We start from the raw sequence: 22298 nt of genomic DNA, 5'->3' as shown, positions 1-22298 counted from the left end.
TGGGAATACAGCGCTGTCCTGTATCTGTGTGTGTGACCTCACAGAGCGCCATTTGTGTCACTAGTCTGGGAATACAGCGCTGTCCTGTATCTGTGTGTGTGTGACCTCACAGAGCGCCATTTGTGTCACTAGTCTGGGAATACAGCGCTGTCCTGTATCTGTGTGTGTGACCTCACAGAGCGCCATTTGTGTCACTAGTCTGGGAATACAGCGCTGTCCCGTATCTGTGTGTGTGACCTCACAGAGCGCCATTTGTGTCACTAGTCTGGGAATACAGCGCTGTCCCCTATCTGTGTGTGTGACCTCACAGAGCGCCATTTGTGTCACTAGTCTGGGAATACAGCGCTGTCCCGTATCTGTGTGTGTGACCTCACAGAGCGCCATTTGTGTCACTAGTCTGGGAATACAGCGCTGTCCCCTATCTGTGTGTGTGACCTCACAGAGCGCCATTTGTGTCACTAGTCTGGGAATACAGCGCTGTCCCGTATCTGTGTGTGTGACCTCACAGAGCGCCATTTGTGTCACTAGTCTGGGAATACAGCGCTGTCCCCTATCTGTGTGTGTGACCTCACAGAGCGCCATTTGTGTCACTAGTCTGGGAATACAGCGCTGTCCCCTATCTGTGTGTGTGACCTCACAGAGCGCCATTTGTGTCACTAGTCTGGGAATACAGCGCTGTCCCCTATCTGTGTGTGTGACCTCACAGAGCGCCATTTGTGTCACTAGTCTGGGAATACAGCGCTGTCCCGTATCTGTGTGTGTGACCTCACAGAGCGCCATTTGTGTCACTAGTCTGGGAATACAGCGCTGTCCCGTATCTGTGTGTGTGACCTCACAGAGCGCCATTTGTGTCACTAGTCTGGGAATACAGCGCTGTCCCGTATCTGTGTGTGTGACCTCACAGAGCGCCATTTGTGTCACTAGTCTGGGAATACAGCGCTGTCCTGTATCTGTGTGTGTGACCTCACAGAGCGCCATTTGTGTCACTAGTCTGGGAATACAGCGCTGTCCCCTATCTGTGTGTGTGACCTCACAGAGCGCCATTTGTGTCACTAGTCTGGGTATACAGCGCTGTCCCCTATTTGTGTGTGTGACCTCACAGAGCGCCATTTGTGTCACTAGTCTGGGAATACAGCGCTGTCCCGTATCTGTGTGTGTGACCTCACAGAGCGCCATTTGTGTCACTAGTCTGGGAATACAGCGCTGTCCCGTATCTGTGTGTGACCGCCGCAGTGATGATGTAGAACATGTGATCACTATAACGTCCTCTGTTCCAGGCACGTTCATCTCTCCACTCCGTCCCGGACTCCGGTATCCGCACCTGTGCAGTTCTACGCCCATATCCGAGATGCCACTAAACGTCTCTCGCGCTGGTCTGGCAGAACCATTAAGAGCAGGACGCTGGCGCTGTTGCTGGGCCCGGCCGTGCTGTGTACAGGTGGGAAGGTTGCCCTGTGCCAGCTGGAGCTGAAGAGCCCACCAGTGGTTGTTAATGAGAGGAGGGTCACCGATCCGCAGTTTCACTGGGGAACTTTCTGGAAGTTCCTGCGTCCGCAGCTGATGGCCCTTGTTACAGCGGTGATAGTAAGAGCGCCTTCTGTGTATATAATATAATGTATAGAGCACTGACTGGCGGTGATAGTAAGAGCGCCTTCTGTGTATATAATATAATGTATAGAGCACTGACTGGCGGTGATAGTAAGAGCGCCTTCTGTGTATATAATATAATGTATAGAGCAGTGACTGGCGGTGATAGTAAGAGCGCCTTCTGTGTATATAATATAATGTATAGAGCAGTGACTGGCGGTGATAGTAAGAGCGTCTTCTGTGTATATAATATAATGTATAGAGCAGTGACTGGCGGTGATAGTAAGAGCGTCTTCTGTGTATATAATATAATGTATAGAGCACTGACTGGCGGTGATAGTAAGAGCGCCTTCTGTGTATATAATATAATCTATAGAGCGCCTTCTGTGTATATAATATAATGTATAGAGCACTGACTGGCGGTGATAGTAAGAGCGCCTTCTGTGTATATAATATAATGTATAGAGCAGTGACTGGCAGTGATAGTAACAGCGCCTTCTGTGTATATAATATAATGTATAGAGCAGTGACTGGCGGTGATAGTAAGAGCGCCTTCTGTGTATATAATATAATGTATAGAGCACTGACTGGCGGTGATAGTAAGAGCGCCTTCTGTGTATATAATATAATGTATAGAGCACTGACTGGCGGTGATAGTAAGAGCGCCTTCTGTGTATATAATATAATGTATAGAGCAGTGACTGGCGGTGATAGTAAGAGCGCCTTCTGTGCATATAATATAATGTATAGAGCACTGACTGGCGGTGATAGTAAGAACGTCTTCTGTGTATATAATATAATGTATAGAGCACTGACTGGCGGTGATAGTAAGAGCGCCTTCTGTGTATATAATATAATGTATAGAGCACTGACTGGCGGTGATAGTAAGAACGTCTTCTGTGCATATAATATAATGTATAGAGCACTGACTGGCGGTGATAGTAAGAGCGCCTTCTGTGCATATAATATAATGTATAGAGCAGTGACTGGCGGTGATAGTAAGAGCGCCTTCTGTGTATATAATATAATGTATAGAGCACTGACTGGCGGTGATAGTAAGAGCGTCTTCTGTGTATATAATATAATGTATAGAGCAGTGACTGGCGGTGATAGTAAGAGCGTCTTCTGTGTATATAATATAATGTATAGAGCAGTGACTGGCGGTGATAGTAAGAGCGCCTTCTGTGCATATAATATAATGTATAGAGCAGTGACTGGCGGTGATAGTAAGAACGCCTTCTGTGTATATAATATAATGTATAGAGCAGTGACTGGCGGTGATAGTAAGAGCGCCTTCTGTGCATATAATATAATGTATAGAGCACTGACTGGCGGTGATAGTAAGAGCGCCTTCTGTGCATATAATATAATGTATAGAGCACTGACTGGCGGTGATAGTAAGAGCGCCTTCTGTGTATATAATATAATGTATAGAGCACTGACTGGCGGTGATAGTAAGAACGCCTTCTGTGTATATAATATAATGTATAGAGCAGTGACTGGCGGTGATAGTAAGAGCGCCTTCTGTGTATATAATATAATGTATAGAGCAGTGTCTGGCGGTGATAGTAAGAGCGTCTTCTGTGCATATAATATAATGTATAGAGCAGTGACTGGCGGTGATAGTAAGAGCGCCTTCTGTGCATATAATATAATGTATAGAGCAGTGACTGGCGGTGATAGTAAGAACGTCTTCTGTGTATATAATATAATGTATAGAGCAGTGACTGGCGGTGATAGTAAGAACGTCTTCTGTGTATATAATATAATGTATAGAGCAGTGACTGGCGGTGATAGTAAGAACGTCTTCTGTGTATATAATATAATGTATAGAGCAGTGACTGGCGGTGATAGTTAGAGCGCCTTCTGTGTATATAATATAATGTATAGAGCAGTGACTGGCGGTGATAGTAAGAGCGCCTTCTGTGTATATAATATAATCTATAGAGCAGTGACTGGCGGTGATAGTAAGAGCGCCTTCTGTGTATATAATATAATGTATAGAGCAGTGACTGGCGGTGATAGTAAGAGCGTCTTCTGTGTATATAATATAATGTATAGAGCAGTGACTGGCGGTGATAGTAAGAGCGCCTTCTGTGTATATAATATAATCTATAGAGCAGTGACTGGCGGTGATAGTAAGAGCGTCTTCTGTGTATATAATATAATGTATAGAGCACTGACTGGCGGTGATAGTAAGAGCGTCTTCTGTGTATATAATATAATGTATAGAGCACTGACTGGCGGTGATAGTAAGAGCGCCTTCTGTGTATATAATGTATAGAGCAGTGACTGGCGGTGATAGTAAGAGCGCCTTCTGTGTATATAATATAATGTATAGAGCAGTGACTGGCGGTGATAGTAAGAGCGCCTTCTGTGTATATAATATAATCTATAGAGCAGTGACTGGCGGTGATAGTAAGAGCGTCTTCTGTGTATATAATATAATGTATAGAGCAGTGACTGGCGGTGATAGTAAGAGCGCCTTCTGTGCATATAATATAATGTATAGAGCAGTGACTGGCGGTGATAGTAAGAGCGCCTTCTGTGTATATAATATAATGTATAGAGCAGTGACTGTCGGTGATAGTAAGAGCGCCTTCTGTGTATATAATATAATGTATAGAGCACTGACTGGCGGTGATAGTAAGAGCGCCTTCTGTGTATATAATATAATGTATAGAGCACTGACTGGCGGTGATAGTAAGAGCGTCTTCTGTGCATATAATATAATGTATAGAGCAGTGTCTGGCGGTGATAGTAAGAGCGTCTTCTGTGTATATAATATAATGTATAGAGCAGTGTCTGGCGGTGATAGTAAGAGCGCCTTCTGTGCATATAATATAATGTATAGAGCAGTGTCTGGCGGTGATAGTAAGAGCGTCTTCTGTGTATATAATATAATGTATAGAGCACTGACTGGCGGTGATAGTAAGAACGTCTTCTGTGTATATAATATAATGTATAGAGCACTGACTGGCGGTGATAGTAAGAGCGCCTTCTGTGTATATAATATAATGTATAGAGCAGTGACTGGCGGTGATAGTAAGAGCGCCTTCTGTGTATATAATATAATGTATAGAGCAGTGACTGGCGGTGATAGTAAGAACGTCTTCTGTGTATATAATATAATGTATAGAGCACTGACTGGCGGTGATAGTAAGAGCGCCTTCTGTGTATATAATATAATGTATAGAGCAGTGACTGGCGGTGATAGTAAGAGCGCCTTCTGTGTATATAATATAATGTATAGAGCAGTGACTGGCGGTGATAGTAAGAGCGCCTTCTGTGTATATAATATAATGTATAGAGCAGTGACTGGCGGTGATAGTAAGAACGCCTTCTGTGTATATAATATAATGTATAGAGCAGTGACTGGCGGTGATAGTAAGAGCGCCTTCTGTGTATATAATATAATGTATAGAGCACTGACTGGCGGTGATAGTAAGAGCGCCTTCTGTGTATATAATATAATGTATAGAGCACTGACTGGCGGTGATAGTAAGAGCGTCTTCTGTGTATATAATATAATGTATAGAGCACTGACTGGCGGTGATAGTAAGAACGTCTTCTGTGTATATAATATAATGTATAGAGCAGTGACTGGCGGTGATAGTAAGAGCGTCTTCTGTGTATATAATATAATGTATAGAGCAGTGACTGGCGGTGATAGTAAGAGCGCCTTCTGTGTATATAATATAATGTATAGAGCAGTGACTGGCGGTGATAGTAAGAACGCCTTCTGTGTATATAATATAATGTATAGAGCAGTGACTGGCGGTGATAGTAAGAGCGCCTTCTGTGTATATAATATAATGTATAGAGCAGTGACTGGCGGTGATAGTAAGAGCGCCTTCTGTGTATATAATATAATGTATAGAGCAGTGACTGGCGGTGATAGTAAGAGCGCCTTCTGTGTATATAATATAATGTATAGAGCACTGACTGGCGGTGATAGTAAGAGCGTCTTCTGTGTATATAATATAATGTATAGAGCACTGACTGGCGGTGATAGTAAGAGCGCCTTCTGTGTATATAATATGTATAGAGCAGTGACTGGCGGTGATAGTAAGAGCGCCTTCTGTGTATATAATATAATGTATAGAGCAGTGACTGGCGGTGATAGTCAGAGCGTCTTCTGTGTATATAATATAATGTATAGAGCACTGACTGGCGGTGATAGTAAGAGCGCCTTCTGTGTATATATAATATAATGTATAGAGCACTGACTGGCGGTGATAGTAAGAGCGCCTTCTGTGTATATAATATAATGTATAGAGCACTGACTGGCGGTGATAGTAAGAGCGCCTTCTGTGTCTATAATATAATGTATAGAGCACTGACTGGCGGTGATAGTAAGAGCGTCTTCTGTGTATATAATATAATGTATAGAGCACTGACTGGCGGTGATAGTAAGAGCGCCTTCTGTGTATATAATATAATGTATAGAGCACTGACTGGCGGTGATAGTAAGAGCGCCTTCTGTGTATATAATATAATGTATAGAGCACTGACTGGCGGTGATAGTAAGAGCGTCTTCTGTGTATATAATATAATGTGTAGAGCACTGACTGGCGGTGATAGTAAGAGCGCCTTCTGTGTATATAATATAATGTATAGAGCAGTGACTGGCGGTGATAGTAAGAGCGCCTTCTGTGTATATATAATATAATGTATAGAGCACTGACTGGCGGTGATAGTAAGAGCGTCTTCTGTGTATATAATATAATGTATAGAGCAGTGACTGGCGGTGATAGTAAGAGCGCCTTCTGTGTATATAATATAATGTATAGAGCAGTGACTGGCGGTGATAGTAAGAGCGCCTTCTGTGTATATAATATAATGTATAGAGCAGTGACTGGCGGTGATAGTAAGAACGCCTTCTGTGTATATAATATAATGTATAGAGCACTGACTGGCGGTGATAGTAAGAGCGCCTTCTGTGTATATAATATAATCTATAGAGCAGTGACTGGCGGTGATAGTAAGAGCGCCTTCTGTATATATAATATAATGTATAGAGCAGTGACTGTCGGTGATAGTAAGAGCGCCTTCTGTGTATATAATATAATGTATAGAGCAGTGACTGGCGGTGATAGTAAGAGCGCCTTCTGTGTATATAATATAATGTATAGAGCAGTGACTGGCGGTGATAGTAAGAGCGCCTTCTGTGTATATAATATAATGTATAGAGCAGTGACTGGCGGTGATAGTAAGAGCGCCTTCTGTGTATATAATATAATGTATAGAGCACTGACTGGCGGTGATAGTAAGAGCGCCTTCTGTGTATATAATATAATGTATAGAGCAGTGACTGGCGGTGATAGTAAGAGCGCCTTCTGTGTATATAATATAATGTATAGAGCAGTGACTGTCGGTGATAGTAAGAGCGCCTTCTGTGTATATAATATAATGTATAGAGCAGTGACTGTCGGTGATAGTAAGAGCGCCTTCTGTGTATATAATATAATGTATAGAGCAGTGACTGGCGGTGATAGTAAGAGCGCCTTCTGTGTATATAATATAATGTATAGAGCAGTGACTGGCGGTGATAGTAAGAGCGCCTTCTGTGTATATAATATAATGTATAGAGCACTGACTGGCGGTGATAGTAAGAGCGCCTTCTGTGTATATAATATAATGTATAGAGCAGTGACTGGCGGTGATAGTAAGAGTGCCTTCTGTGTATATAATATAATGTATAGAGCAGTGACTGGCGGTGATAGTAAGAGCGCCTTCTGTGTATATAATATAATGTATAGAGCACTGACTGGCGGTGATAGTAAGAGCGTCTTCTGTGTATATAATATAATGTATAGAGCACTGACTGGCGGTGATAGTAAGAACGTCTTCTGTGTATATAATATAATGTATAGAGCAGTGACTGGCGGTGATAGTAAGAGCGCCTTCTGTGTATATAATATAATGTATAGAGCAGTGACTGGCGGTGATAGTAAGAGCGCCTTCTGTGTATATAATATAATGTATAGAGCACTGATTGGCGGTGATAGTAAGAGCGTCTTCTGTGTATATAATATAATGTGTAGAGCACTGACTGGCGGTGATAGTAAGAACGCCTTCTGTATATATAATATAATGTATAGAGCAGTGACTGTCGGTGATAGTAAGAGCGCCTTCTGTGTATATAATATAATGTATAGAGCAGTGACTGGCGGTGATAGTAAGAGCGCCTTCTGTGTATATAATATAATGTATAGAGCAGTGACTGGCGGTGATAGTAAGAACGTCTTCTGTGTATATAATATAATGTATAGAGCAGTGACTGGCGGTGATAGTAAGAACGTCTTCTGTGTATATAATATAATGTATAGAGCAGTGACTGGCGGTGATAGTAAGAACGCCTTCTGTGTATATAATATAATGTATAGAGCAGTGACTGGCGGTGATAGTAAGAGCGCCTTCTGTGTATATAATATAATGTATAGAGCAGTGACTGGCGGTGATAGTCAGAGCGTCTTCTGTGTATATAATATAATGTATAGAGCACTGACTGGCGGTGATAGTAAGAGCGCCTTCTGTGTATATATAATATAATGTATAGAGCACTGACTGGCGGTGATAGTAAGAGCGCCTTCTGTGTATATAATATAATGTATAGAGCACTGACTGGCGGTGATAGTAAGAGCGCCTTCTGTGTATATAATATAATGTATAGAGCACTGACTGGCGGTGATAGTAAGAGCGTCTTCTGTGTATATAATATAATGTATAGAGCACTGACTGGCGGTGATAGTAAGAGCGCCTTCTGTGTATATAATATAATGTATAGAGCACTGACTGGCGGTGATAGTAAGAGCGCCTTCTGTGTATATAATATAATGTATAGAGCACTGACTGGCGGTGATAGTAAGAGCGCCTTCTGTGTATATATAATATAATGTATAGAGCACTGACTGGCGGTGATAGTAAGAGCGTCTTCTGTGTATATAATATAATGTATAGAGCAGTGACTGGCGGTGATAGTAAGAGCGTCTTCTGTGTATATAATATAATGTATAGAGCAGTGACTGGCGGTGATAGTAAGAGCGCCTTCTGTGTATATAATATAATGTATAGAGCAGTGACTGGCGGTGATAGTAAGAACGCCTTCTGTGTATATAATATAATGTATAGAGCACTGACTGGCGGTGATAGTAAGAGCGCCTTCTGTGTATATAATATAATGTATAGAGCAGTGACTGGCGGTGATAGTAAGAGCGCCTTCTGTGTATATAATATAATGTATAGAGCAGTGACTGGCGGTGATAGTAAGAGCGCCTTCTGTGTATATAATATAATGTATAGAGCAGTGACTGGCGGTGATAGTAAGAGCGCCTTCTGTGTATATAATATAATGTGTAGAGCAGTGACTGGCGGTGATAGTAAGAGCGCCTTCTGTGTATATAATATAATGTATAGAGCAGTGTCTGGCGGTGATAGTAAGAGCGCCTTCTGTGCATATAATATAATGTATAGAGCAGTGACTGGCGGTGATAGTAAGAGCGCCTTCTGTGTATATAATATAATGTATAGAGCAGTGTCTGGCGGTGATAGTAAGAGCGTCTTCTGTGTATATAATATAATGTATAGAGCACTGACTGGCGGTGATAGTAAGAGCGCCTTCTGTGTATATAATATAATGTATAGAGCAGTGACTGGCGGTGATAGTAAGAGCGTCTTCTGTGTATATAATATAATGTGTAGAGCAGTGACTGGCGGTGATAGTAAGAGCGTCTTCTGTGTATATAATATAATGTATAGAGCAGTGACTGGCGGTGATAGTAAGAGCGCCTTCTGTGTATATAATATAATGTATAGAGCACTGACTGGCGGTGATAGTAAGAGCGCCTTCTGTGTATATAATATAATGTATAGAGCAGTGACTGGCGGTGATAGTAATAGCGCCTTCTGTGTATATAATATAATGTATAGAGCAGTGACTGGCGGTGATAGTAAGAGCGTCTTCTGTGTATATAATATAATGTATAGAGCACTGACTGGCGGTGATAGTAAGAGCGCCTTCTGTGTATATAATATAATCTATAGAGCACTGACTGGCGGTGATAGTAAGAGCGCCTTCTGTGTATATAATATAATGTATAGAGCACTGACTGGCGGTGATAGTAAGAACGCCTTCTGTGTATATAATATAATGTATAGAGCACTGACTGGCGGTGAAATCCGTGGCCCATTCACAGCTGGCTGCCACCACTTTTCTGTGATATAATGACATAATCTGTTACCAATTAACCCTTGAAAATGCCCATACTGACCCCTAAATGCAAAAAAGTCCTGCGTCTGCATGCAGATCCACTGTTACCCAGGAGACCGCAAGTCTGGTTACCAGCTTAGTTATCGCATGTGCATTGTTTGCTATGTACATACTGATCTCCAGTAGTGACTGTACGATTTTTGTTTTCTCAGTTGGCGTTTGGGGCGGCCTTGCTGAATATTCAGATCCCGCTGATTTTGGGTGAGCTGGTGAATGTGGTTGCCCGGTACACAAGAGAACATGTAGGAAACTACCTCCGCGAGGTGCGGGGTCCGGCCATGAAATTGCTGTCTTTGTACGCAGCCCAGGTTGGTTCAGAGAACGTATCGCTTCCATACTCCGAGTACGTTACCCCTCTGCCATCCGACCAGTGCCAACTGATGGTGCTGGCTGGGGGTTGTTTGTGGTGCTCAGTGACCTCTAGTGGGTATAGATGGTGTAGATTGGTCTCTCGTCCCAATGTTGTGTCTCTGCAAAGTAAGAAAATTGTATAAGGTTTATTTTACAGTCCCGACATTGGGCCCAATTCATAGCTGCATGTATATATTCCATAGTTACGCAAATCTCCGATGTTTGCGATCTGCCCGTGTGCAGGTGCCGCTATGCGCAGGTCTGACATTGGTCGCAGTGCCTCAAAGTTGGTTGCCCATCTCTGTATCAGCCCCATTATTCCGTAAAGCTCTACATCTGGTTACTAGTCATGAGCCGGACACAGGTGCTGTGAGAGGCCGGACATTTCCTATATCTGACCAATCGCTCGGTTACCGGCCGTCTTGTGCCCACCCACGTTACCACCGCGCCCAATGATAATCAGATGGAATAATACAATCCCGATCATCCATTGCAATAATCAGGGCGAGTTGTGCGACATCTCCACTAACATGGCAGCGTGTTCCCGACATCAGCCGCGTTTTTATTTATACCGTCACATATCTCTTAGAGCCTGAGTTCAGCTAAGGAACCGTCCACCATACGGGATAGTTACTGCACTGCAAATAGAAGTTCTGTTACTGACATGCTCCTTGTGCTCACTCAGGGCTTACTGACATGCGGTTACATCATTCTGTTGACTCGTGTTGGGGAGCAAGTTGCTGGCAGTATGAGAAAAGCTTTGTTCTCTTCCCTTCTCTGGTGAGTGTCCTGCCTCCTACTGCCCGTCCTGTGCCCTCCTACTGCCCGTCCTGTGCCCTCCTACTGCCCGTCCTGTGCCCTCCTACTGCCCGTCCTGTGCCCTCCTACTGCCCGTCCTGTGCCCTCCTACTGCCCGTCCTGTGCCCTCCTACTGCCTGTCCTGTGCCCTCCTACTGCCTGTCCTGTGCCCTCCTACTGCCTGTCCTGTGCCCTCCTACTGCCTGTCCTGTGCCCTCCTACTGCCTGTCCTGTGCCCTCCTACTGCCTGTCCTGTGCCCTCCTACTGCCTGTCCTGTGCCCTCCTACTGCCTGTCCTGTGCCCTCCTACTGCCTGTCCTGTGCCCTCCTACTGCCTGTCCTGTGCCCTCCTACTGCCTGTCCTGTGCCCTCCTACTGCCTGTCCTGTGCCCTCCTACTGCCTGTCCTGTGCCCTCCTACTGCCTGTCCTGTGCCCTCCTACTGCCTGTCCTGTGCCCTCCTACTGCCTGTCCTGTGCCCTCCTACTGCCTGTCCTGTGCCCTCCTACTGCCTGTCCTGTGCCCTCCTACTGCCTGTCCTGTGCCCTCCTACTGCCTGTCCTGTGCCCTCCTACTGCCCGTCCTGTGCCCTCCTACTGCCCGACTGCCCATCTTGTGCCCTCCGACTGCCTGTCCTGTGCCCCCCTGACACCTGACTGCCCATCATGTCTGTTCCTATCTCAGCCAGGACATCGCTTTCTTTGATGCTCAGAAGACAGGGCTCTTGGTAAACCGTCTCACCTCCGATGTGCAAGAGTTTAAATCCTCCTTCAAACAGGTGATTTCACAGGTGAGTGATCGTTTCCTCCGTGTTCAGCTGCTGGAGTCCAAGCTGTACATAAATGGAATAATAACACTTGCTCTTGTCTAGTCAGTGTCTCTGGTTCTCAACCCCAGCCCTAGTACCTGCAGGTGGGATAATTACTGACCCAGCAACACAGAGTAACTCACCTGTGGTGCATGGCTAGAGAAATCCTCAAAACATGGCCTGTTGGTGGTACTTCAGGACTGGGATTGAGAACCCCATCCGTCAGCTCATCAGCAATGTGGCACAGTTCTGTTTTGTGTGGTACGATGTGATCTGCTCCTGACGGGGGGATAAATAATGGGAATTGGCTGTATTGTTCCTCGGATTGATTGTTGTGTGGCTCCGAGTCGTGAGAATTTCCACTTGAAGAGGAATGTTAACTGTAATTTAAGTAGTGTTAAATTAGAACTAGACATTTTATTATATTACCTGGAGCGTGACTTACACTGACTCTCCTGTAAATTAATGGGAAGATATTGAGAAGTTGCTCACTACATACTGCCATATTTCTAGCACACTGTGCCATATGGCTGGATGCTGATAGTGGCAGACTTATACCCTTACTTCTCAGGTAATATATCCCTCTTAAAGGGCACTAAACTGAAATTAGCATTACCCTAACATTGCATTGCAGCTCTGGCAAAATATTGTGTTTAATATAATTATTATTATTATTATTAAACAAGGTTACCTGTGGCCAGACATGGCTATTTATAAAACCTTGGCTGTATAGCCGGGTACACACCCGACGATGGTGCTGAATCGCGTGCGCCATACACGCTGCACTATGGCGCAATGTTTTGATGCATTGTGCATGTAATAGTACCGCATTGGTTCATTGCATCGTCCCATCTGCAGAACAGCAGCTGGAATGTGGATGACGAGTCGCGCATATACAGTGTGCCCGGTGTATCATTCCGATCGGCGTTGGAACAATATATAGTATGATACATGGTATGGCGTGTACCGAGCTTTAGGTGCCTTTGTGATGATTACATGCAACGGTAAATGGCAGAAGCATCACATGTAAAGGCCATTCCAGCACTTACTGTGAGACAGCCTGTAACTTCGAATTAAGTAATTTCCTCTCCAGTCATAGGGCAGCTGGACTCGTACTGTGTCTGGCAATGGTTCCCATGTTCTCATGTACTGACACATTCCTTTCAAGGCTTCTCCTTCAGAGGAGGCCCCTATCCGGCTGTCTTCCTGGGACACCTACCTCTGTCCATGGTATTAGTTAATTAATGAATACAATAAGTAATAAGGGCAGAATATAAACTGAAGTTGAACAAGCAGCGTCTCCAAAACCTGCGTCACGAATGCAATGGGGGCACGGTGAATGCACGATTTATGCATAATAGGAGATTGATACATTTACATAATACATTTGTATTTATTCCTCTGAGAGCGTGACCCCTGGATCCTGGGCTGGATCCGGTGTCCGTGGTTTGGATTGCTATAGGAGCTGGTCATGTGCGGGGGTTCCTTGGTGCTTCTGACGTCACAGGGTGTAACCTCTGCATCACTGGAGCTGGTCCTATGCCGGGTTCCCTGGTGCTTCTGACGTCACAGGGTGTAACCTCTGCATCACTGGAGCTGGTCCTATACCAGGTTCCCTGGTGCTTCTGACGTCACAGGGTGTAACCTCTGCATCACTGGAGCTGGTCCTATGCCGGGTTCCCTGGTGCTTCTGACGTCACAGGGTGTAACCTCTGCATCACTGGAGCTGGTCCTATGCCAGGTTCCCTGGTGCTTCTGACGTCACAGGGTGTAACCTCTGTATCACTGGAGCTGGTCCTATACCAGGTTCCCTGGTGCTTCTGACGTCACAGGGTGTAACCTCTGCATCACTGGAGCTGGTCCTATGCCGGGTTCCCTGGTGCTTCTGACGTCACAGGGTGTAACCTCTGCATCACTGGAGCTGGTCCTATGCCAGGTTCCCTGGTGCTTCTGACGTCACAGGGTGTAACCTCTGCATCACTGGAGCTGGTCCTATGCCGGGTTCCCTGGTGCTTCTGACGTCACAGGGTGTAACCTCTGCATCACTGGAGCTGGTCCTATGCCGGGTTCCCTGGTGCTTCTGACGTCACAGGGTGTAACCTCTGCATCACTGGAGCTGGTCCTATGCCGGGTTCCCTGGTGCTTCTGACGTCACAGGGTGTAACCTCTGCATCACTGGATTAATGTATTGATGTCTCTTTTATTGTTATGATAAAAGTTGATAACTAATGTCCTAAGTATTGACACAGCAAATGTTCTCATCCCTAGGGGCTCAGGAGTATTACCCAGACTGTCGGCTGCTTCATATCATTGTATTACATCTCTCCAGAGCTGACTGGACTTCTGGTTGTAGTGATGCCGATACTGGTGGGAACTGGGGCCATAATTGGTTCTTTTCTGCGCAAATTGTCCCGCCAGGCCCAGGAACAGGTAGGAGAAGAACACTGCGCCTGTGTGTAACCCCTGCTGCCCATCTGATGCGCTATGTTATCTGTTTTCTCTCCTCGGCGCAGATTGCTAAAGCCACAGGTCTGGCGGATGAGGCGCTGGGAAATGTACGCACTGTGCGGGCTTTCGCCATGGAAGATCACGAGGAGAAGTGAGTGTGGAAAAGTCGCCCTATAAAAACCAGGGGGAAGTAATGTCCTAATGTCCCGTATTCTGTCTGAATTGTTCACATTAAGTTTGGTATTGGAGGCGGGAACATTTCTGCATGACTGAGACTATATGGCACCCCAAGAGATAAGGCCTCCGTAATTGTCCATCGCTTCTATTTATACTGTTTATCCTGAGTATCACTTATGTTTTGTCACATTTATTACGTTTTGGTGGAGCTGGTGGATATATCTCCCCTCAGTCACTAGCGGCTCAATCCAATGAGGTGCGAAGGGGGCGCGGCCCAATCTCGCCCCCCAACTCGCACATTTTTGTTTGTAGCCCTATGGGGCAGCGAACAAAAATGTGCGAGGCCGGAGGTACCGTAAGTGCGGTATACAGCTCGCGGGCGTGAGTAACTCGCACGTAATTGGATGGAGCCCTTGGTCTGGTAAGTCGTTTCTATTTTCTTGCATCCAGATTGTACTCTGCAGAGGTCGGCCGGTCTGTCCAGATGAACGAGGTTCTGGGTGTGGGAATCGCCATGTTCCAGGGTCTGTCCAACGTAGCTCTAAATTGTAAGTAACAATCACTGATTGGTGGGGTCACTGGGCTGTAGGGTCTCTATGTAGGGTTCTCTCTATGGGATTTACAGGAGTGTTTATGGGGTTCTCTCTATAAGGTACATTATGTAGTATAAGGGGTTCTCTCTGTAGGGTACATTATGCTGTCTATGGGGGTCTCACTGTAAGGTGCATTATGCTGTATATAGAGGTCTTGCTGTAGGGTGCATTATGCTGTATATAGGGGTCTTGCTGTTGGGTACATTCTGTATGTAGTGGTCTCGTTATAGGATGCATTATGCCGTGTATGGGGCTTTCGCTGTAGGGTCCATTATCCTTTTATATGGGGGTCTTGCTATACGGTACATTATATTGTATATGGGGGGTCTCACTGTAGGGTGCATGGGGGTCTCTCTGTAGGGTCCATTATGTTGTATATGGGGGTCTTGCTGTAGGGTACATTATCCTGTATATGGGGGGTCTCACTGTAGGGTGCATTATCCTGTACATGGGGGTCTTGCTGTAGGGTGCATTATCCTGTATATGGGGGGGGGTCTCGCTGTAGGGTGCATTATCCTGTATATGTGGGTCTCGCTGTAGGGTACATTGTCCTGTATATGGGGCTCTCACTGTAGGGTCTCATTTTCCTGTATGTCGGGGTCTTGCTGTAGGGTTCATTATCCTGTATATGTGGAGGTCTCGCTGTAGGGTGCATTATCCTGTATACGTGGAGGTCTCGCTGTAGGGTGCATTATCCTGTATATGGGGGGTCTCGCTGTAGGGTACATTGTCCTGTATATGGGGGGGTCTCGCTGTAGGGTGCATTATCCTGTATACGGGGCTCTCGCTGTAGGGTGCATTATCCTGTATATGGGGGGGTCTCGCTGTAGCGTACATTATCCTGTATATGGGGGGGTCTCGCTGTAGGGTGCATTATCCTGTATATGGGGCTCTCGCTGTAGGGTGCATTATCCTGTATATGGGGGGGTCTCGCTGTAGGGTGCATTATCCTGTATGTGGGGGGGTCTCGCTGTAGGGTGCATTATCCTGTATGTGGAGGTCTCGCTGTAGGGTTCATTATTCTGTATATGGGGGGGTCTCGCTGTAGGGTGCATTATCCTGTATATGGGGGGGGTCTCGCTGTAGGGTTCATTATCCTGTATGTGGAGGTCTCGCTGTATGGTGCATTATCCTGTATATGGGGGGTCTCGCTATAGGGTTCATTATCCTGTATATGGGGGGGTCTCGCTGTATGGTGCATTATCCTGCATATGGGGGGGTCTCGCTGTAGGGTGCATTATCCTGTATGTGGAGGTCTCGCTGTATGGTGCATTATCCTGTATATGGGGGGGTCTCGCTATAGGGTTCATTATCCTGTATGTGGGGGTCTTGCTGTAGGGTTCATTATCCTGTATATAGAGGTGTCACTTTAGGGTGCATTATCCTGTATATGGGGGGGTCTCGCTGTAGGGTGCATTATCCTGTATATGTGGAGGTCTCGCTGTAGGGTGCATTACCCTTTATATGGGGTCTTTACACTGATCATATTATTTTGGTGCAGGTATTGTCTTGGGAACCATATTTGCCGGCGGATCATTGATGGCTGGGAACGAGCTGTCGGCTGGAGACCTCATGTCCTTCCTGGTGGCCTCTCAGACAGTACAGAGGTCGGTCACTAGAAGGGGTTGTGGTCGGGGAGTTTGATAACGTAACCACTCACTGTGCCTTTCCCGTTACTCAGGTCCATGGCCAACATGTCGGTGCTGTTTGGCCAGGTGAGTCCTGTTCTCTCTGCGGCTCGTACTATAAGGCCCATCTCCTTCATCATATGGGGCTATAGGCATACGGACCAGCCATGCTTTCTGTGTCACAGATAACCAGTGGCCATCCATATGGAGTGTGGGCGACCTGTGTTATATGGGCTGAATGACAGTGATGTTAGAGGTTCCTCTGTCTCTCCCAGGTGGTCCGAGGTCTCAGTGCTGGGGGACGTGTCTTCGAGTTCATGAGTTTGGAGCCAGAGATCCCACTTAGAGGAGGGTTCAAACTTCCTCTACTGAGAGGAGAAATTCATTTCAAGGACATCTCCTTCAGGTGAGGCCGCTTATCTCATAACGTGGGGGGGACTTTGTACTTCAGATAAATGATCCAGATACGTCAGAGTCCTGGCCGTGCCGTGTCCTGGAAGATGGCGTCATCTTCTTTTCAGCCAGAAGTGTTACATGTGAAATTGCTTGTTTGTGTCTTACTGTAATACTTTGGGATTATTTACGTAGCGTCGATTTGTAAAACCCGACACTTCTGTGTTTGTTAATGCCCAATATGTAAAAGAGAAATGCTTTTATTAGCAAGACACAGCTAGCAGGACACCGCTAGTAAAAGCATTGCCCTTTTTAAATATCCGACATAAACACGAACAAAAGTGTCGGGTGTTACAGACTGACACTTGGAAAATAAACCCCTAGGACTTTGGCAGCCAAGAAGCAAACTTTGGGGGCTAGTTGTATGGCACAGTGTGCACTTAAATCACATAAAAGGTGGAGGAACCCGGTCTGTAGTGTCCTCCCCGGGAAGTATTTAAAGTCAGGCACTGCAATGCTTGCCTCCAGTGCAGCGTGGGCCGTAGGGGGCAGCTCTGTGCAGAGAGAATTTCCTATTGCTCACGGCGCCATCTGCTGGCAGGGTGATGTAAAATTTGTCGGCAGTGCGCCCATGAAAAAGACCCTGGGGAAAAACCTCACTCTTATAGGCAGGTTCCTGAGAAGCTGAGTAGAGGTTAGGTGCCAACAATATGTGGGATCCAGCATAGCCAGTCAGTAAACATTATAACATTACTAATAGACCATAGCAGCCAGACAATGATCTGGGGCTGGATCCTTCTGTGCCATGTTAGATGCCAAAAGTCATCACAGTGTTTCCAACCTTGGGATAGCTCCTGTCCTAGGAGCAGTAGAGCCTATCCTGTCCCTGGTGCCAGTGAGGCGCTCACATTGCTGCTGACTCCTCCCTTGTAGTTGGTTTCAGGTGCGCAGACTATTTACTGAGCCTGGAAAATAATGAGCCTTGGTGAGCGTCGCACCGATCCCTTACATAATGCAACAAAGAGACTGATCGCCACCAATAGGTGAGGTGTCTGCTACCTGTAATACTTCTGTCTAGTTGACAACTTCAAAATTAGTTTCCAAATGTCCATTCTGGGAGGATCGGGGTAGGGGGGGCCTGAAAAGCAGTGACCCATTCTGATCTCTCTGCTGAAGTCTTTAAAACTGTCAGCAATGCCCGGGAGGGCCAGCTTTCCTTTACTAGAGTATTCCATGGGGGACAGCGCAGTTCTACATTTAGGGAATCTGGTACAAACGCGAGATGTTTTTCATGGAACAAAGGAGCTAATTCAGACCGGCCCGCTAAGATGCAAGAAGCCGTAGGTGGTAACAGGGGCTGGCCATTAAAAACGGGGGAGTGGAGGTGCAGACGCGGGCTTGCCTGAGCATCTCAACGGCGTTTGAGGTGTGTATAATTATAAGACGGTGTCATAGTACATGTCACCTGGCTTATTTATACATTGAAGTGCTTGCGGCAGGGTATTGTCAACCGAAAGCGCTGCGATAGCATCTGATGTACTGATGGTTGCATACACTTCCTGGACATGACGTGCACAAGTGGGCGTCTTAAAACAGGCTGGTGGGTGTCTGCATACGCTATGTTATCGCTCGCTAAGAAATACTGGGCGTGCTAATACATTGCTGTGCGATAGCACTGCCTACACAATTTGCATACACATCGTGCGAGCGACTCTGAATCAGGTCCAGAGTCCAAGTCCTGGCCAGTAAATGAGGGAAGTACATTAGGCTACAAACAGCCGGGAACTTACCTGTGTCCAACGTGTAACGTTCTGGGAATGTATCGGGCCGGTTTGACCACAGTACAAGCCAGGAGAGCGCCATATCTCTCTAGGAGGGCATGGGCTGTATCTGAGGTCTCTGTAGAGTAAAGGACTCGTCCTGTCCTCTCACCCTAGTTCGCCCTTACTCCTTATGTTCCCACAATGGCAGTGGCTGGCCTCAGAACGTGGATCTCTACCACTGTGTACAGACTGACCCTTCCATGGGGCACTGACCCGTCTCTGTCTGAGCCACAATCCGAGAGATGCCTGCCAACAGAACAATCCTGTATGACCTCCACTCTGACTGCACATAGACCTGTCAGGCCCTGTCCACGCCTTAGGGAGGGGGGTGGGGGGGGGTTGCGTTGCCATCTTGGAGAGGGGCAAGGTGGTGCCCCATGGCTCGCAAATTTTCCTGAAGTACTACCCTGGCAGCTTGTATTGAGCATTTTTTCCTCTTATTCACCTTTTTAATTTTGTCTTTATTAAAGAAAATTAATGAATTGTAAATAGAGAAGTGGTTTTGGAGGCTACAGACTGGTGTGACACATGGAAGCATAATGCGTAACAGTACAGGGCCCCTCCATAGTTCAGCGCTGCATAATAATAATAACAGTACAGGGCCCCTCCATAGTTCAGCGCTACATAATAATAATAACAGTACATGGCCCCTCCATAGTTCAGCGCTGCATAATAATAATAACAGTACAGGGCCCCTCCTTAGTTCAGCGCTGCATAATAATAATAACAGTACAGGGCCCCTCCATAGTTCAGCGCTGCATAATAATAATAACAGTACAGGGCCCCTCCATAGTTCAGCGCCGCATAATAATAATAACAGTACAGGGCCCCTCCATAGTTCAGCGCCGCATAATAATAATAACAGTACAGGGCCCCTCCATAGTTCAGCGCCGCATAATAATAATAACAGTACAGGGCCCCTCCATAGTTCAGCGCTGCATAATAATAATAACAGTACAGGGCCCCTCCATAGTTCAGCGCTGCATAATAATAATAACAGTACAGGGCCCCTCCATAGTTGAGCGCTGCATAATAATAATAACGGTACAGGGCCCCTCCATAGTTCAGCGCTGCATAATAATAACAGTACAGTGCCCCTCCATAGTTCAGCGCTGCATAATAATAATAACAGTACAGGGCCCCTCCATAGTTCAGTGCTGCATAATAATAATAACGGTACAGTGCCCCTCCATACTTCAGCGCTGCATAATAATAACGGTACAGGGCCCCTCCATAGTTCAGCGCTGCATAATAATAATAACAGTAAAGTGCCCCTCCATAGTTCAGCGCTGCATAATAATAATAACAGTACCGGATCCCTCCATAGTTCAGCGCTGCATAATAATAATAACAGTACAGGGCCCCTCCATAGTTCAGCGCTGAATAATTATAACAGTACAGGGCCCCTCCATAGTTCAACGCTGTATAATAATAGTACAGTGCCCCTCCATAGTTCAGCATTGCATAATAATAATAACAGTACAGGGCCCCTCCATAGTTCAGCGCTACATAATAACAGTACAGGGCCCCGCCATAGTTCAGCGCTGCATAATAACAGTACAGTGCCCCTCCATAGTTCAGCGCTACATAATAATAACCGTACAGGGCCCCTCCATAGTTCAGCGCTGCATAATAATACTTACAGTACAGGATCCCTCCATAGTTCAGCGCTGCATAATAATAACAGTACAGGGCCCCTCCATAGTTCAGCGCTGCATAATAATAATAACAGTACTGTGCCCCTCCATAGTTCAGCGCTGAATAATTATAACAGTACAGGGCCCCTCCATAGTTCAACGCTGTATAATAATAGTACAGTGCCCCTCCATAGTTCAGCATTGCATAATAATAATAACAGTACAGGGCCCCTCCATAGTTCAGCGCTGAATAATAATAACAGTACAGTACCCCTCCATAGTTCAGCGCTGAATAATAATAACAGTACAGGGCCCCTCCATAGTTCAGCGCTGCATAATAATAACAGTACAGTGCCCCTCCATAGTTCAGCGCTGAATAATAATAACAGTACAGGGCCCCTCCATAGTTCAGCGCTGCATAATAATAACAGTACAGTGCCCCTCCATAGTTCAGTGCTGCATAATAATAATAACAGTACAGTGCCCCTCCATTGTTCAGCGCTGCATAATAATAATAACAGTACAGGGCCCCGCCATAGTTCAGCGCTGCATAATAATAATAACAGTACAGGGCCCCTCCATAGTTCAGCGCTGCATAATAATAATAACAGTACAGGGCCCCTCCATAGTTCAGCGCTGCATAATAATAATAACAGTACAGGGCCCCTCCATAGTTCAGCGCTGCATAATAATAATAACGGTACAGGGCCCCGCCATAGTTCAGCGCTGCATAAGAATAATAACAGTACAGGGCCCCTCCATAGTTCAGCGCTGCATAATAACAACAGTACAAGGCCCCTCCATAGTTCAGCGCTGCATAATAATAATAACAGTACAGGGCCCCGCCATAGTTGAACGCTGCATAATAATAATAACAGTACAGGGCCCCGCCATAGTCCAGCTCTGCATAATAATAATAACAGTACAGGGCCCCTCCATAGTTCAGCGCTGTATAATAATAACAGTACAGGGCCCCTCCATAGTTCAGCACTGCATAATAATAATAACAGTACAGGGCCCCTCCATAGTTCAGCGCTGTATAATAATAACAGTACAGTGCCCCTCCATAGTTCAGCGCTACATAATAACAGTACAGGGCCCCTCCATAGTTCAGCACTGCATAATAATAATAACAGTACAGGGCCCCTCCATAGGTCAGCGCTGCATAATAATAATAACAGTACAGGGCCCCTCCACAGGTCAGCGCTGCATAATAATAATAACAGTACAGGGCCCCTCCATAGGTCAGCGCTGCATAATAATAACAGTACAGGGCCCCTCCATAGTTCAGCGCTGCATAATAATAATAATAACAGTACAGGAACCCTCCATAGTTCAGCGCTGCATAATAATAATAATAACAGTACAGGGCCCCTCCATAGTTCAGCGCTGCATAATAATAATAACAGTACAATGCCCCTCCATAGTTCAGCGCTGCATAATAATAATAATAACAGTACAGGGCCCCTCCATAGTTCAGCGCTGCATAATAATAATAACAGTACAGGGCCCCTCCATAGTTCAGCGCTGCATAATAATAATAATAACAGTACAAGGCCCCTCCATAGTTCAGCGCTGCATAATAATAATAATAACAGTACAGGGCCCCACCATAGTTCAGCGCTGCATAATAATAATAATAACAGTACAGGGCACCTCCATAGTTCAGCGCTGCATAATAATAATAATAACAGTACAGGGCCCCTCCATAGTTCAGCGCTGCATAATAATAATAATAACAGTACAGGGCCCCTCCATAGTTCAGCGCTGCATAATAATAATAA

The 22298-nt window shown here is 45.7% G+C and overlaps 1 protein-coding gene across 1 annotated transcript in view; it reads left to right on the top strand.

Annotated features, from left to right (window-relative positions):
* Positions 1-1277: 1277 nt before the first annotated feature.
* LOC148443343 (mitochondrial potassium channel ATP-binding subunit-like) overlaps positions 1278-22298 on the top strand; it is a gene marked incomplete at its 5' end in the record, with an annotated part of 37599 nt that continues 16578 nt past the window's right edge. The window contains 10 exons of the mRNA XM_088462962.1: positions 1278-1584; positions 10012-10167; positions 10896-10990; positions 11692-11797; positions 14084-14245; positions 14329-14414; positions 14891-14988; positions 16535-16640; positions 16715-16748; positions 16937-17067. Of these exons, the coding sequence (XP_088319088.1) occupies positions 1278-1584; positions 10012-10167; positions 10896-10990; positions 11692-11797; positions 14084-14245; positions 14329-14414; positions 14891-14988; positions 16535-16640; positions 16715-16748; positions 16937-17067 (1281 nt within the window). The remainder of the gene's footprint in view (positions 1585-10011; positions 10168-10895; positions 10991-11691; positions 11798-14083; positions 14246-14328; positions 14415-14890; positions 14989-16534; positions 16641-16714; positions 16749-16936; positions 17068-22298) is intronic.

This window comes from Taudactylus pleione, unplaced genomic scaffold (assembly GCF_031769625.1).
Source record: "Taudactylus pleione unplaced genomic scaffold, aTauple2 ptg001297l, whole genome shotgun sequence".
In the NCBI taxonomy this organism is placed as follows: Eukaryota; Metazoa; Chordata; class Amphibia; order Anura; family Myobatrachidae; genus Taudactylus; species Taudactylus pleione.
The sequence above is the reverse complement of the archived record's forward strand: the minus strand, read 5'-3'. Positions and strand labels throughout refer to the sequence as shown.